The sequence below is a fragment of the Salmo salar genome, chromosome ssa13, assembly GCF_905237065.1.
Source record: "Salmo salar chromosome ssa13, Ssal_v3.1, whole genome shotgun sequence".
Taxonomy (NCBI): Eukaryota; Metazoa; Chordata; class Actinopteri; order Salmoniformes; family Salmonidae; genus Salmo; species Salmo salar.
The window spans coordinates 104,592,594-104,609,230 of NC_059454.1; the positions used below are offsets into that span (position 1 = coordinate 104,592,594).

At 47.4% G+C, this 16,637-nt stretch overlaps 1 protein-coding gene across 20 annotated transcripts in view; it reads left to right on the top strand.

Annotated features, from left to right (window-relative positions):
- nedd4l (NEDD4 like E3 ubiquitin protein ligase) overlaps positions 1-16,637 on the top strand; it is a 120,629-nt gene that overhangs the window by 43,800 nt on the left and 60,192 nt on the right. For 16 of the 20 annotated variants that reach the window (XM_045692600.1, XM_045692601.1, XM_014138865.2 and 13 more), the window contains one exon: positions 15,991-16,041. In XM_045692600.1, the coding sequence (XP_045548556.1) occupies positions 15,991-16,041 (51 nt within the window). Of the gene's footprint in view, positions 1-15,398; positions 15,450-15,990; positions 16,042-16,251; positions 16,421-16,637 lie in introns of those variants that run through there. The other 4 variants (XM_045692598.1, XM_045692599.1, XM_045692603.1 and 1 more) reach the window with 3 other exon arrangements.

The window sequence follows — 16,637 nt, forward strand, 5'->3', positions numbered from 1 at the left end:
TGGGAAGTGAGAATGTCAAGTAGCCCCAGGGCAGCCTGGCCAGGAGCTGCTGCTGCTGCTGCTGATCTCCACTGTACCGGCTTTTATTTCATTTCACAACCACAGGCATGTGAACTTTTACACACTTAGATGGAGTCTCATTCACTAGGAAAACCTGAGGAAAACAAATGGGAGACGGGCTTTGGAAACTAGTGCTCAACACACGCACACAATTGTCTTTACGTTGATGTAATAGTAAAGTAACCCAACGTAGCCTGACCGGCATTTCTTTCTCTCTGCTCCTGACAAGAAGGGAAAAAAATACTTTCCGAGGTTCTCTTCTGCACTGTTCAACCAGTTCAGTAAATATGGAGGAAGAGTTCAGATGGAGGGTCGCCTTCTTAACTTCCAAAAGAGGAAGTATCGTCACAGGCTCTCCATTTCTCCAGAAAACTCGATGCAGCTGGTTGTCTTCTAACCCTGCAGAGGGTGAGGTAATAAATAGGAACAAACACTCCCACAGCCTCTTTAAGATCTGGCTGTGCTTGTGCTATCTTTAGATCTGTTTGAAAGGGGCATGTCTCCTATGGCCTGGGTTGGCCTGGGTCGGTGTGGCGTCTTCTATGGCCTGGGTTGGCCTGGGTCGGTGTGGCGTCTTCTATGGCCTGGGTTGGCCTGGGTCGGTGTGGCGTCTTCTGTGGCCTGGGTTGGCCTGGGTCGGTGTGGCATCCCATATGGCCTGGGTCGGTGTGGCGTCTTCTATGGCCTGGGTTGGTATGGGTCGGTGTGGCGTCTTCTATGGCCTGGGTTGGCCTGGGTCGGTGTGGCGTCTTCTATGGCCTGGGTTGGCCTGGGTCGGTGTGGCGTCCCCTATGGCCTGGGTTGGTATGAATTGGTGTGGCGTCCCCTATGGCCTGGGTTGGTATGGGTCGGTGTGGCGTCCCCTATGGCCTGGGTTGGTATGGGTCGGTGTGGTGTCCCCTATGGCCTGGGTCGGTGTGGCGTCTTCTATGGGTTGGTATGGGTCGGTGTGGTGTCTCCTATGGGTTGGTATGGGTCGGTGTGGCATCTTCTATGGGTTGGTATGGGTTGGTGTGGTGTCCCCTATGACCTGGGTCGGTGTGGCGTCTTCTATGGGTTGGTATGGGTCGGTGTGGTGTCTCCTATGGGTTGGTATGGGTCGGTGTGGCGTCTTCTATGGGTTGGTATGGGTCGGTGTGGTGTCTCCTATGGGTTGGTATGGGTCGGTGTGGTGTCTCCTATGGGTTGGTATGGGTCGGTGTGGCGTCTCCTATGGGTCGGTGTGGTGTCTCCTATGGGTTGGTATGGGTCGGTGTGGCATCTTGTATGGGTCGGTGTGGTGTCTCCTATGGGTCGGAGTGGTGTCTTGTATGGGTCAGTGTGGCGTCTCGTATGGGTCGGTGTGGCGTCTCGTATGGGTCGGTGTGGCGTCTCGTATGGGTCAGTGTGGCGTCTCGTATGGGTCGGTGTGGGTCGGTGTGTGGTGTCTCGTATGGGTTGGTATGGGTCGGTGTGGCGTTTCCTATGGGTTGGTATGGGTCGGTGTGGCGTCTCCTATGGGTTGGTATGGGTCGGTGAGGTGTCTCCTATGGGTTGGTATGGGTCGGTGTGGCGTCTCGTATGGGTCGGTGTGGTGTCTCCTATGGGTCGGAGTGGTGTCTTCTATGGGTTGGTATGGGTCGGTGTGGCGTCTCGTATGGGTCGGTGTGGCGTCTCGTATGGGTCGGTGTGGCGTCTCGTATGGGTCGGTGTGGCGTCTCCTTGGTCGGTATGGGTCGGTGTGGCGTCTCGTATGGGTCGGTGTGGGGGTCGTCTCCTATGGGTCGGTGTGGCGTCTTCTATGGCCTGGGTTGGCCTGGGTCGGTGTGGCGTCCCGTATGGGTCGGTGTGGGTCGGTGTGTGGCGTCCCGTATGGCCGTTGGTATGGGTCGGTGTGGCGTTCCCTATGGCCTGGGTTGGTATGGGTCGGTGTGGCGTCCCCTATGGGCTGGTATGGTCGGTGTGGCGTCTTCTATGGGTTGGTATGGGTCGGTGTGGCGTCTCCTATGGGTTGGTGTTCTATGGGTCGGTGTGGCATCTTCTATGGGTTGGTATGGGTCGGTGTGGCGTCTCGTATGGGTCGGTGTGGCGTCCGTTGGGTCGGTGTGGCGTCTTCTATGGGTCGGTATGGGTCGGTGTGGTGTCTCCTATGGGTTGGTATGGGTCGGTGTGGCGTCTTTGTGTATGGGTCGGTGTGGCGTCTTCTATGGGTTGGTATGGGTCGGTGTGGCGTCTCCTATGGGTCGGTATGGGTCGGTGTGGCGTCTCCTATGGGTCGGTGTGGCGTCTCCTATGGGTTGGTATGGGTCGGTGTGGCATCTCTTGGTTGGTATGGGTCGGTGTGGTGTCCCCAATGGCCTGGGTCGGTGTGGCGTCTTCTATGGGTTGGTATGGGTCGGTGTGGCGTCTCGTATGGGTCGGTGTGGTGTCTCCTATGGGTCGGTGTGGCGTCTCCTATGGGTCGGTATGGGTCGGTGTGGCGTCTCCTATGGGTCGGTGTGGCGTCTCCTATGGGTTGGTATGGGTCGGTGTGGTGTCTCCTATGGGTTGGTATGGGTCGGTGTGGTGTCTCCTATGGGTTGGTATGGGTCGGTGTGGCGTCTCCTATGGGTCGGTGTGGTGTCTCCTATGGGTTGGTATGGGTCGGTGAGGTGTCTCCTATGGGTTGGTATGGGTCGGTGTGGCGTCTCGTATGGGTCGGTGTGGTGTCTCCTATGGGTCGGAGTGGTGTCTCGTATGGGTCGGTGTGGCGTCTCGTATGGGTCGGTGTGGCGTCTCGTATGGGTCGGTGTGGCGTCTCGTATGGGTCGGTGTGGCGTCTCGTATGGGTCGGTGTGGCGTCTCGTATGGGTCGGTGTGGCGTCTCGTATGGGTCGGTGTGGCGTCTCCTATGGGTCGGTGTGGCGTCTCTATGGGTCGGTGTGGCGTCTCGTATGGGTCGGTGTGGCGTCTCGTATGGGTCGGTGTCCTCGTATGGGTCGGTGTGGCGTCTCCTATGGGTCGGTGTGGGTCGGTGTGGCGTCTCCTATGGGTTGGTATGGGTCGGTGTGGCGTCTTGTATGGGTCGGTGTGGTGTCTCCTATGGGTCGGTATGGGTCGGTGTGGCGTCCCCTATGGGCTGGGTCGGTGTGGCGTCTCCTATGGGTCGGTGTGGTGTCTCCTATGGGTCGGTGTGGCGTCTCCTATGGGTTGGTATGGGTCGGTGTGGCGTCTCCTATGGGTTGTGTGGGTCGGTGTGGCGTCTCCTATGGGTTGGTATGGGTCGGTGTGGTGTCTCCTATGGGTTGGTATGGGTCGGTGTGGTGTCTCCTATGGGTTGGTGTGGGTCGGTGTGGTGTCTCCTATGGGTTGGTATGGGTCGGTGTGGTGTCTCCTATGGGTTGGTATGGGTCGGTGTGGCGTCTCCTATGGGTTGGTATGGGTCGGTGTGGCGTCTCCTATGGTGTATGGGTCGGTGTGGTGTCTCCTATGGGTCGGAGTGGTGTCTCCTATGGGTCGGTGTGGCGTCTCGTATGGGTCGGTGTGGCGTCTCCTATGGGTCGGTGTGGCGTCTCTTGCGGTATGGGTCGGTGTGGCGTCTCGTATGGGTCGGTGTGGCGTCTCTGGTATGGGTCGGTGTGGCGTCTCTTGTATGGGTCGGTGTGGTGTCTCCTGTATGGGTCGGTGTGGTGTCTCGTATGGGTCGGTGTGGCGTCTCCTATTTGGTATGGGTCGGTGTGGCGTCTCCTTTGTATGGGTCGGTGTGGCGTCTCGTATGGGTCGGTGTGGCGTCTCGTATGGGTCGGTGTGGCGTCTCGTATGGGTCGGTGTGGCGTCTCGTATGGGTCGGTGTGGCGTCTCGTATGGGTCGGTGTGGCGTCTCGTATGGGTCTGTGGCGTCTGTATGGGTCGGTGTGGCGTCTCCGTATGGGTCGGTGTGGCGTCTCGTATGGGTCGGTGTGGCGTCTCGTATGGGTCGGTGTGGCGTCTCGTATGGGTCGGTGTGGCGTCTCGTATGGGTCGGTGTGGCGTCTCGTATGGGTCGGTGTGGCATCTCGTATGGGTCGGTGTGGCGTCTCGTATGGGTCGGTGTGGGTCGGTGTGGTGTCTCCTATGGGTTGGTATGGGTCGGTGTGGCGTCTTGTATGGGTCGGTGTGGTGTCTCCTATGGGTCGGTATGGGTCGGTGTGGCGTCTCCTATGGGTTGGTATGGGTCGGTGTGGCGTCTCCTATGGGTCGGTGTGGTGTCTCCTATGGGTCGGTGTGGCGTCTCCTATGGGTTGGTATGGGTCGGTGTGGTGTCTCCTATGGGTTGGTGTGGGTCGGTGTGGTGTCTCCTATGGGTTGGTATAGGTCGGTGTGGTGTCTCCTATGGGTTGGTATGGGTCGGTGTGGTGTCTCCTATGGGTTGGTGTGGGTCGGTGTGGTGTCTCCTATGGGTTGGTATGGGTCGGTGTGGTGTCTCCTATGGGTTGGTATGGGTCGGTGTGGCGTCTCCTATGGGTTGGTATGGGTCGGTGTGGCATCTCCTATGGGTTGGTATGGGTCGGAGTGGTGTCTCCTATGGGTCGGAGTGGTGTCTCCTATGGGTTGGTGTGGTGTCTCCTATGGGTTGGTGTGGTGTCTCCTATGGGTCGGTGTGGTGTCTCCTATGGGTTGGTATGGGTCGGTGTGGCTCCCTCAGAACAGTTGCCCCTTCTGGGTGATTCAGATCTAAGATATCATTACGACTCCAAATGACTATTAAAGAAGTTTAACAAGCTATCAATATCAGCATGTTGTTATAGCTTTGAGTCTTTTGATAAAGGTGTAAATAATCAACTGTATCTACAATACTATAACAGAAGAGTACACTACTAAACGGCCCTCCATTTCCTAACCAATAAGATTTGATTTGAGATGCAGACCTAACAGCATTTAAACTGTTTCTCACACGTCGAAAACATAGGCCTCTCAAAACAGTTTTTGTTGTTGTTGTTGTTGTTGGTTTCCGTAGTTTATAGCTTGGCATTTAGACTATCTAATGACCACTGTGTCAGGACAGGACCAGAATCATCCAGAACTATTACTGGAGTCTGCCACCCCTCTTTAGTTGCATCTTAATGAGGTGTATCAGACTATTCCCACTACCAGCCAGGATTACTGCTACTGGCTGGGAGGTTATATGTCCTCACTCAGCTATTTGGACATGTTTTTATATTACTATTGGGCCAGCATTGTCACTTTTAAGACTGGCTAATGATATTGACATTGAATGGCGTGACCGAACAGGTCATAGACATATGTTTTGTATGAACCTTTTAGTTTGAATGTCTGCTCATGTCAGTGCGTGAGTTGAATTTCAGTTGAGGGTACACGCTAAGTTGGTACATGGCATACTAAGGCAGCACCTCTATGTTTTGACTGGGCTTATCATTTCAGTGGGATTTCTAGTGTCTGTATGACTGATCTCTGCTAACTTTAGCAGCCACTGAAGTCAGAGGAATGTCACCCACCAACTGTTCGAACACTCCTCCCTATACCACATCTCTTCAGAATCTTTAGATTTTTTTTGGGACCAAATATGGAAACAAACAAATAAATTTAGCCACTTAACATTCCCGCTACAGAATAAAGTTACCCTGCTCTCACATATAGGACACTTAACGTTCGGATGTATGGTATTACCTTGCTACCCATAGGAGGGGAAACCCCCTTTTATAGACCTTAATGACAGCCATGATTCCCCAGGTGCCCTGTGGTTGCCTGCCTAGTAGGCTAATGCCCCTGGCCTGAGAAAAGCACAGTGTGTGTGCCAGGCTGGAGACAGACAGCTTTGCCTATAGAAATAAAATAACTAGAACGGAAAGGGCATCCCCATTCAAGTCAATGTTTTGGGATGGGTGGGCTGGTGGCCATATTTAGTGTACCCATGCCAGGAAGCAATTACATTTCTATAGTTAGGCCTATGCCCTCGCCACAGCCTTAACCCAGACCAGTTCAGAGCTAGTGCAATTGCCATTCACAAAGAGCTTTGGCTGGCTGGCTGTCACGAGGGTATATTAGCTTGGGGGTCTCCAACGTTATTTTTGTCAACATGCATGTGCTGTGCCGGGGGCTGGGAAGGGAATTGTTGTGGGAGCTTTTTCAGGCTCCTTGTGGGGGTTGCATGGCATTGTAACTCAACCTAACCCCACTCAGGGGCTTTTCCAGTGAATAGGTTAGGCTTTATTGTGTAGGCCTATATTTCTCCTGTCGCTCAGCTGAAAAAACAGCTAAGGGTCGGGGGCCTGCTGTTTGATCCCTGATTGTCTACTGACCCTAGCCCCCCTTCTCTCCTTCCAGTCTGTTTCTCTCTCTCTCGCTCTCAAGGGGCTTTATTGGCATGGGAAGCAAGTGAAATAGATAATAAAAGTGAAATAAAAAAATAAAAAATGTGCAGTTAACATTACACTCACAAAAGTTCCAAAAGAATAAAGACATTTCAAATGTCATTATGTATATATTCAGTGTTGTAATAATGTGCAAATATTTAAAGTACAAAAGGGAATATAAAAAACATCAATATACAGTTGAAGTTGGAAGTTTACATAGGTTGGAGTCATTAAAACTCGTTTTTCAACCACTCCACAAATTTCTTGTTAACAAACTATAGTTTTGGCAAGGCGGTTTGGACATCTACTTTGTGCATGACACAAGTAATTTTTCAAACAATTGTTTACAGACAAATTAAGTAATCTATAATTTACTGTATCACAATTCCAATGGGTCAGAAGTTTACATACACTAAGTTGACTGTGCCTTTAAACAACTTGGAAAATTCCAGAAAATGATTTAATGGCTTTAGAAGCTTCTGATAGGCTAATTGACATAATTTGAGTCAATTGGAGGTGTACCTGTGGATGTATTTCAAGGCCTACCTTCACACTCAGTGCCTCTGCTTGACATCATGGGAAAATCTAAAGAAATCAGCCAATACCTCAGAAAAAAAATTGTAGACTTCCGCAAGTCTGGTTCATCCTTGGGAGCAATTTCCAAATGCCTGAAGGTACCACGTTCATCTGTACAAACAATAGTACACAAGTATAAACACCATGGGACCATGCAGCCGTCATACCGCTCAGGAAGGAGACGCATTCTGTTTCCTAGAGATGAACGTACTTTGGTGTGAAAAGTGCAAATCAATCCCAGAACAACAGCAAAGGACCTTGTGAAGATGCTGGAGGAAACGGGTACAAAAGTATCTATATCCACAGTAAAACAAGTCCTATATTGACATAACCTGAAAAGCCGCTCAGCAAGGAAAAAGCCACTGCTACAAAACCGCCATAAAAAAAGCCAGAAAATGGGGACAAAGATCATACTTTTTGGAGAAATGTCCTCTGCTCTGATGAAACAAAAATAGAACTGTTTGGCCATAATGTCCATCGTTATGTTTGGAGGAAAAAGGGGGAGGCTTGCAAGTCGAAGAACACCATCCCAACCGTGAAGCACGGGGGTGGCAGCATCATGTTGTGGGGGTGCTTTGCTGCAGGAGGGACTAGTGCACTTCACAAAATTGATGCCATCACGAGGCAGGAAAATTATGTGAATATTTTGAAGCAACATCTCAAGACATCAGTCAGGAAGTTAAAGCTTGGTCGCAAATGGGCCTTCCAAATGGACAAATGGCATACTTCCAAAGTTGTGGCAAAATGGCTTAAGGACAACAAAGTCAAGGTATTGGAGTGGCCATCACAAAGCCCTGACCTCAATCCTATAGAAAATGTGTGGGCAGAACTGAAAGCGTGTGTGAGCAAGGAGGCCTACAGTTACACCAGCTCTGTCAGGAGGAATGGGACAAAATTCACCCAACTTATTGTGGGAAGCAGGTGGAAGACTACCCAAAACGTTTGACCCAAGTTAAACAATTTAAATGCAATGCTACCAAATACTAATTGAGTGTATGTAATCTTCTGACCCACTGGGAATGTGATGTGATGAAAAATAAAGTGGTGATCCTAACTGACCAAAGACAGCAAATTTTTATTAGGATTACATTTCAGGAATTGTGAAAAACTGAGTTTAAATGTATTTGGCTATGGTTTACATAGGTTGGAGTCCGACTTCGACTTCAACTGTAGGTTGTAGTTACAATGATGTTTGTTCTTCACTGGTTGCCCTTTTCTTGTGGCAACGGGTCACAAATCTTGCTGCTGTGATTAAACACTGTGGTATTTCACACAATAGAAATGGGATTTTATCGAAATTTGATTTGTTTACAAATTCTTTGTGGGTCTGTATAATCTGAGGGAAAAAATGTGTCTCGATGGTCAAACATTTGGCAGAAGATTGGGTAGTACAGCTCAGTTTCCACCTCATTTTGTGGGCAGTGTGCACATAGACTGTCTTCTCTTGAGAGCCAGGTCTGCCTATGGTAGCCTTTCTCAATACCAAGGCTATGCTCACTGAGTCTGTACATAGTCAAAGATTTCCTTCATTTTGGGTCAGTCACAGTGGTCAGGTATTCTGCCACTGTGTACTCTCTGTTTAGTGCCAAATAGCATTCTAGTTTGCTCAGTTTTTTTATAAATTCTCTCCAATGTTTCAAGTAATTATCTTTTTGTTTTCTCATGATTTGGTTGGATCTAATTGTGTTGCTGTCTTGGGGCATTGTGGGGTGTGTTTGTGAACAGAGCCCCAGGACCAGCTTGCTTAGGGGACTCTTCTCCAGGTTCATCTCTCTGTAGGTGATGGCTTTGTTATGGAATGTTTGGGAATTGCTTCCTTTTTTTTAGGTGGTTGTAGAATACGGCTCTTTTCTGGATTTTGATCATTAGTGGGTATCGGCCTAATTCTGCTCTGCATGCATTATTTGGTGTTTTATGTTGTACACTGAGGATATTTCTGCTGAATTTTGCATGGAGTCTCTTTTAATTTGGTGTTTGTCCCATTTTTTTTAAATTCTTGGTTGGTCAACGGACCCCAGACCTCACAACCATAAAGGGCAGTGGGTTGTATAACTGATGAAAGTATTTTTAGCCAGATCCTAATTCGTATTTCAAATGTCATGTTCCTTTTGATGGTGTAGAAAGCCCTTGCATTGTCTCTCAGATCGTTCACAATTAAACTCATCAAAAAATGAAAAGTCCTCTCCTCTCACTGTCAGCTGCTTTTATTTTCAGAAAACTTAACATGTGTAAATATTTGTATGAACATAAGATTCAACAACTGAGATATACATTGAACAAGTTCCACAGACATGTGACTAACAGAAATGGAATAATGTGTCCCTGAAGAAAGGGGGGGTTAAAATCAGTAGTAACAGTCAATATCTGATATGGCCACCAGCTACATTAAGTACTGCAGTGCATCTCCTCCTCATGGACTGCACAAGATTTGCCAGTTCTTGCTGTGAGATGTTACCCCACTCTTCCACCAAGGCACCTGCAAGTTCCCGGACATTTCTGGGGGGGAATGGCCCTAGCCCTCACCCTCCGATCCAACTGGTCCCAGACGTGCTCAATGGGATTGAGATCCGGGTTCTTCGCTGGCCATGGTAGAACACTGACATTCCTGTCTTGCAGGAAATCATGCAAAGAACAAGCAGTATAGCTGGTGGCATTGTCATGCTGGAGGATCATGTCAGAAGGAGCCTGCAGGAAGGGTACCACATGAGGGAGGAGGATGTCTTCCCTGTAACACACAGCGTTGAGATTGCCTGCAATAACAGCAAGCTCAGTCCGATGATGCTGTGACACACCGCCCCAGACCATGACGGACCCTCCAAATCGATCCCGCTCCAGAGTACAGGCCTCGGTGTAACGCTCATTCCTTCGATGATAAACACGAATCCGACCATCACCCCTGGTGAGACTAAACCGTGACTCGTCTGTGAAGAACACTTTTTGCCAGTCCTGTCTGGTCCAGCAACGGTGGGTTTGTGTCCACGTTGTTGCCGGTGATGTCTGGTGAGGACCTGCCTTACAACAGACCTACAAGCCCTCAGTCCAGCCTCTCTCGGCCTATTGCGGACAGTCTGAGCACTGATGAAGGGATTGTGCGTTCCTGGTGTAACTTGGGCAGTTGTTGTTGCCATCCTGTACCTGTCCCGCAGGAGTGATGTTCGAATGTAGCAATCCTGTGCAGGTGATACACGTGGTCTGCCACTGCGAGGGCGATCACCTGTCCATGCTGTCTCTATGTAGCGCTGTTTTAGGCGTCTCACAGTACAGACATTGCAATTTATTGCCCTCACCACATCTGCAGTCCTGAGGCATGCTGCAAGGAGGCATAAGGCACGTTCACGCAGCTGAGTAGGGACCCTGGGCATCTTTCTTTTGGTGTTTTTCAGAGTCAGTAGAAAGACCTCTTTAGTGTCCTAAGTTAAATTGCCTACCGTCTGTAAGCTGTTAGTGTCTTAACGACCGTTCCACAGGTGTATGTTCATTAATTGTTTATGATTCATTGAACAAGCATGGGAAACAGTGTTTAAACCCTTTACAATGAAGATCCGTGAAGTTATTTAGATTTTTACAAATTATCTTTGAATGACAGGGTCCTGAAAAAGGGACCTTTCTGTTTTTTTGCTGAGTTTATGTAGAAGTTACCTGTGGGGCTGATGTGATGGCCGAGGTATGTATAGTTTTTTTGAGTACTCTAGGGCAAAGGTGTCTAGCTGGAATTTGTATTTGTGTTCCTGGCAGCTGGACCTTTTTTGCAACACCATTATTTTTGTCTTACTGAGATTTACTGTCAAGGCCCAGGTCTGTCAAAATCTGTGCAGAAGATCTAGGTGCTGCTGTAGTCCCTCCTGGGTTGGGGACAGAAGCACCAGATCATCTGCAAACAGTAGACGTTTGACTTAATATTCTAGTAGGGCCAGGTGCTGCAGACTGTTCTAGTGCCCTCACCAATTTCTTGACATGCATGTTGAAGAGGGTGGGGCTTAAGCTGCATCCCTGTCTCATCCCTCAGCCCAGTTGAAAAAAAAAAATGTTTTTTGCCAATTTTAACCGCATATACTTGTTGTTTGTGTACATGTTGTATGTTTTTCTCCCAACGTCACTTTCCATACATTTGTATAGCAGACCCTCATGCCAAATTGAGTCTCAAACTTTTTTTAAATCAACAAAGCATAAGAAGACTTTGCCTTTGTTTTGGTTTGTTTGTTAATTAGGTTGTGCAGGGTGAGTATGTGGTCTGTCGTACGGTAATTTTGTAAAAAGCCAATTTGATATTTTCTCAGTACATTGTTTTCACTGAGGAAATGTACAAGTCTGCTGTTAATTTTAATGCGGAGGATTTTCCCAAGGTTGCTGTTGACGCATATCCCACGGTAGTTATTGGGGTCAAATTTCTCTCCACTTTTATGGATTGGGGTGATCAGTCCTTGGTTCCAAATATTGGGGAAGATGCCAGGGCTGAGGATGATGTTAAAGAGTTTTAGTATAGCCAATTGGAATTTGTGGTCTTTATATTTGATCATTTAATTTAGGTTACCATCAACCCCACAGGCCTATTTTGTGTTGGATCGTTTGTATTTTGTCCAGTAGTTTTATTCAATGTAATTGGATAATCCAGTGGGTTCTGGTAGTCTTTTAATAGTTGATTCTAAGATTTGTATTTGATCATGTATATTTTTCAGCTGATTGTTCTTTGTTATAGAGCCAGAAAGAAAGTTTTGGATAGATAACTCTTTGTGTTGTTGTTTGTTTAGAGTTTTCTAATTTTCCCAGAAGTGGTTAGATTCTAGATTCTTCAATGACATTGAGCTGATTTCTGATGCGCTGTTCCATCTTTTTCCATAGTGAATTTCTGTATTGTTTTAGTGATTCAACATAGGTGTGGGTTCACTGAGTGTTTCTAATCTTCTCCCAATGAGGGGTATACAGTGCTGCTAACTCTCTATCCCCCTCCCCTTCTCTCTCTCCCTCCCTCCCTCCCTCCTCCCAATGAGGAGTATACAGTGATGCTAACTCTATCCCCTCCCTCCCTCCCTCCCAATGAGGAGTATACAGTGATGCTAACTCTCCTCTCTCCCTCCTCCTCCCCTCCTCCCTCCCTCCTCCCAGTGAGGAGTAATATGCTAACTCCCTCCCTCCCTCTTCCCAGTGAGGAGTAATATGCTAACTCCCTCTCTCCTCCCTCCCTCCCAGTGAGGAGTAATATGCTAACTCTCTCTCCCTCCTCCTCTTCCTCCTCCTTCCAGTGCAAGATGGCACATGGAGACAGCTGTAGGCTCAGCTGTGACCCCTGTTGAAAGCAGAAATCTCACCCAATGGTCAGCCTGGCCCATATCAGCCTTGTCAACCATATCTTAAAAGGCACATTATGTGGGCATGACCATGGGAGTCTAATCCTCTACCCAGGCATAAAAACACAAACCCGTATTTACTGTCCAGCATCCACAGCACAGACTGTCCCTTTTAGGGCTGTCTCTGGCTAAAACCTTAGTCGACCGAAAATCATCTGTTCTTTCAACCAATCGATTGGCCAACATTTTTTAACGTGTATTTTTCCATATAGACACACCCTAAGTGTTTTAATAAAAGGAACTATATACAGTGATGCTTTATTATTACTAATGAAATAAGGCACACATGACTCAAGGGAGCCAGAGATAACCAGAAGAAAAAACCTTAACCTGAACCAACTATTCTCCTGCTGGCGTTCTGCCATTACTCTCCTGAAGTTGCCGGTAAAAAGCTACACGAGGAGTCGGCAACCTTTCTCATGTGGAATGCCAATTTATCTTACCATTTCTACTGATCTGCATGCCAGTTATGGTTTTCATATGCACATTTACCTGAAAGTTTATAAACAGTGCCACCAACCAAAATGCATACCGGAACCTATTTCAGTCCAAGTCGAGCACTGAGAAGAAGTTATCAGGTCGGTCTGTTTTATGCCGTTTCCACTGGAGCAGAGCATTTTCCCATTTCACTCTGAGTGGTTAGCAAAAGGGAGAGAGCTGGAAAGATTTTTCAAATACATTGAGGAACTATTGTCATTTTCAATGGATGTAAAAACAGACTTTGTTTGCCTGCTGTTTGAGGTGAAGAAGAGATTACTTTGAGAAGCTCGACAGCTCATTAGTGGTGGAGCATTAAGCCAATCAAAAATGCTATCAGATCCCCAAATGGGCACGTTTATAGGCCTACATTTGTGCGCAGGCCAGGTTGCCTATTGGCCTACTTCTATGTATAATCAGGCCAGGTAGCCTATAGGCCTACTTCTATGTATAATCAGGCCAGGTAGCCTATAGGCCTACTTCTATGTATAATCAGGCCAGGTAGCCTATAGGCCTACTTCTATGTATAATCAGGCCAGGTAGCCTATAGGCCTACTTCTATGTATAATCAGGCCAGGTAGCCTATAGGCCTACTTCTATGTATAATCAAATAAACCAAAACTTGTTTCTCACCAGTATAGCATAGGTTGTGCACTCTGCAAACAATAAGCCCACAATGAGAACGAGAAGACTGGTATAATGACATTGAATGCATTAAAATAAATTCCTGTAACCAAAGTAATAAAAAGTGTAGATTAGGAATTAATGGTAAAGGTATTAGTGGTTATATATGTAATGGGGAATTGATAAACACTAACAATCAACACTAACAATCAAATGCAAACAATTCACACAATAAAGTTATGAAACAATGAATGTGCACAAATTGGTGGGAGAGAGCGCGTTCTGGAGAGGGCGCGTTCTGGAGAGGGCGCGTTCTGGAGAGGGCGCGTTCTGGAGAGGGCGCGTTCTGGAGAGGGCAGTGTATTGTGCATCTGGGTACTACATGGTTAATCTGACGTCTGCATTGGCCGTGCAGCATTTACGGTGATACGGCCGCTGCAGAAATCAGGGCATTCACACTTCTTGTGCTTCGTGGAGCAGTGCAGAGCTGTGGTGAAGGAAGTGAGTTTGTGTTTTCTACAGGATGTACCACCCATACTTACTGTCAGCCAATCATGTCAATGAGGAGCTATACCGAACCCTCTGCATTGGGAGGCGCATGGCGATTACGTCACACCCTCCATATGGAGCCTCCGACCACATTTTCAGATCAAGCATAAATTGACTTTTAATCCGCAATGGATTAATTCACTGAGATTGGCACAAATATATAAATATATGTTACTGCTCGAATAAAACAATCTTGGTCGACCAACAGCCTAATGACCAAAGAATCAACCAGTTGACTAGTCCCTTTTTAGATAACAACATGTTTTCCTGTGTAGTGTCGCACCTAAACAGTGATTGAGTGAAGCGGAAGCAGAGGCATCAATAATAAACCCTTATGTTCCATCCAGAAACTGTTCGCTTGATAATATCTCAGACACAACTTGTGCTCTCGTGTGTGTACCTGTATTAGTGCTGCCACACCTGACCAGTGAGTGAATAGAGCAAGTGGTATCCATGGTGATGGCATACTTACTGGCCCTCTACTGTAGGCTAGATATTACGGACTATCTGCCAAAAGTATAGAGTGACCTTTTAGGGTTTTGAAATACTATTTGCTGTTTTAAGACAAGTCCTGTAATCTGTACCATACGTCCCTTCTCCTCTCACCAGTTCCAATAACACAGACACATGAGAGATGTGTTGTGACCTGTCTGTGTGCTCTACTAAGACCTGGCTTCAATACTATTTTATCTCATTTCAAATGCTTTGTCTATGCTTGATTGAGCTTGCCTGGCTTAATGGAATAGTCCCAAAACTGTAAGCCCCGCCCATCTGGCACTCCAAGCAGGCTAGAGCAAACGTTGACCAGGTTTGGCTCTCTCTGTGACTGGTAACCTTTCATCATAGAATGGCAGTTATTTAAACCAGAGAGGTAGCCTAGACTGTCTACTGCCCAGCTAGCTACTGTTCTGTTCTTGTGTTCTGTCTGGCTAAATGTCAGTGGAAAGTCCAGTGTGTCGACTGGCTCAGTATTAAGTTAAAAAATGGCCAGCGGTTTCTGTCATTGCTTTTGAAGTAAAGGTTTTCCAGTGGCTTAACCCCAACCTTTTTGCGTTGATATTATTTTCCCATTTCCTCACCTTTTGACATTCTGTATATAACCCTTGACATAAAGAAGTCTCAGTTGGCTAGGGCTATTTGAACACACCTACAGAATCCCAGAGGCAAACAATAAACAGTTTCTTAACTCCAATCCACAAAAACACCTAATTCCTTCCTACTACACCTACTTCCTTCCTACTACACCTAATTCCTTCCTATCACACCTACTTCTTCCCTACAAGACCTACTTCTTCCCTACAACTCCTACTTCCTTCCTACCACACCTACTTCCTTCCTACTTCCTTCCTACCACACCTACTTCCTTCCTACATGCTCATTCAGCCTGTGGCTCTAGCTACTAGCTCTCTGCTTCTCCCTCTCTGTTTGTCTTAACCAGTTGTATCCCACTACACAGGCTCTGTTGGACTCTGACCGTTCCAAGAATGGGCTTTTCAACCTTGGACAGGTAATCTTGGTCTGGTGTGACTACAGTACCGGTCAAGTCACCTGACCAGTCAATCACGTTCACCTTTGACCTCTGACCTTTTCCTCTTGGCAATAATGATGGTGGTGGTTAGAATGACTACTTCATGTGGCTGGCACAACCTTTGGCTACCTCTCCTCCTGTCTCTCGCTCCCTCGCTCTCGTCTGGTGGTGGTGGTTGTTCCTCTCGCTGGGTCATGGGATCTTCCCCCTCTGTCTAAAGTGATAGTACCTCTACCTACATGACCTACCACCCCAGTGACATCAGCGCTCCCCTGACCTCTCCTCTCAGTGCACCTGCTTCTTACCACGCCTGTGACAACCTGTCAAAATAAACTGATTCTATTTCACAGCTATAGCAGCAACAGTAATATGGAGTATAATTCCCCCTCATTCCTGTGGTCGGGTCTTCCTTGCCTTCAAGACCTGCTGCTGGAAATGGAGTCAGTTGGCATTCTTCACAGTGGTCAGAGTATTAATCTCCATTTTGACTGACAATTATTGTACTCTCTTTCTTCTGCAGACGAGGGATGATTTCCTGGGACAGGTCGATGTGCCTCTCAATCATTTACCGGTGAGTGTGTTGTCTGTGTACGACGTGTGTGTTTATTTCCTGGTCAGTGTGTGTGCATATCTGTGCACACACACACACATTGTTTGGTTTTAGAATGCTCTACTGGTTTTAAACAGCATGTTTGTTCTGCCTAGTGAACTCTGAAGGTTGTGAGGACATAGGGGAGGGGGAAGAGTTAGCAACCTCTCTTGAGCAACCTGTTGTCGTAGGCTTTTTAAGTAGCAACAACACTGGAGAGTGAGAGCGACTAGCCCCCTGTTAGGAGTGGAAATAAACCCGGTAGGAATGTAAACAACAGGGCCAGTACAGGGTCTGAGGAGAGGAGGGTTACCCTGGACTGGAGCTGACGGAAAAAGAAACCATGCATCCCTCGATGGTGGTAAGCCACAATAACAAACAGAGTTGTAGTCCTAAAATGAATGCCGGATTCAAGTAGTTTAATCAAGTTTTAAGTAGATTCATTGTTTTATGAAAGGAACATGATCTATCTTCTAAAATAATGATAATAATAATAATAATTGGCCAACTATGGAATGATCTCTGGCAGTTCAGAGTGCAGTGCCGCTAATGATTATATGACCCTTTGTCAAATAATC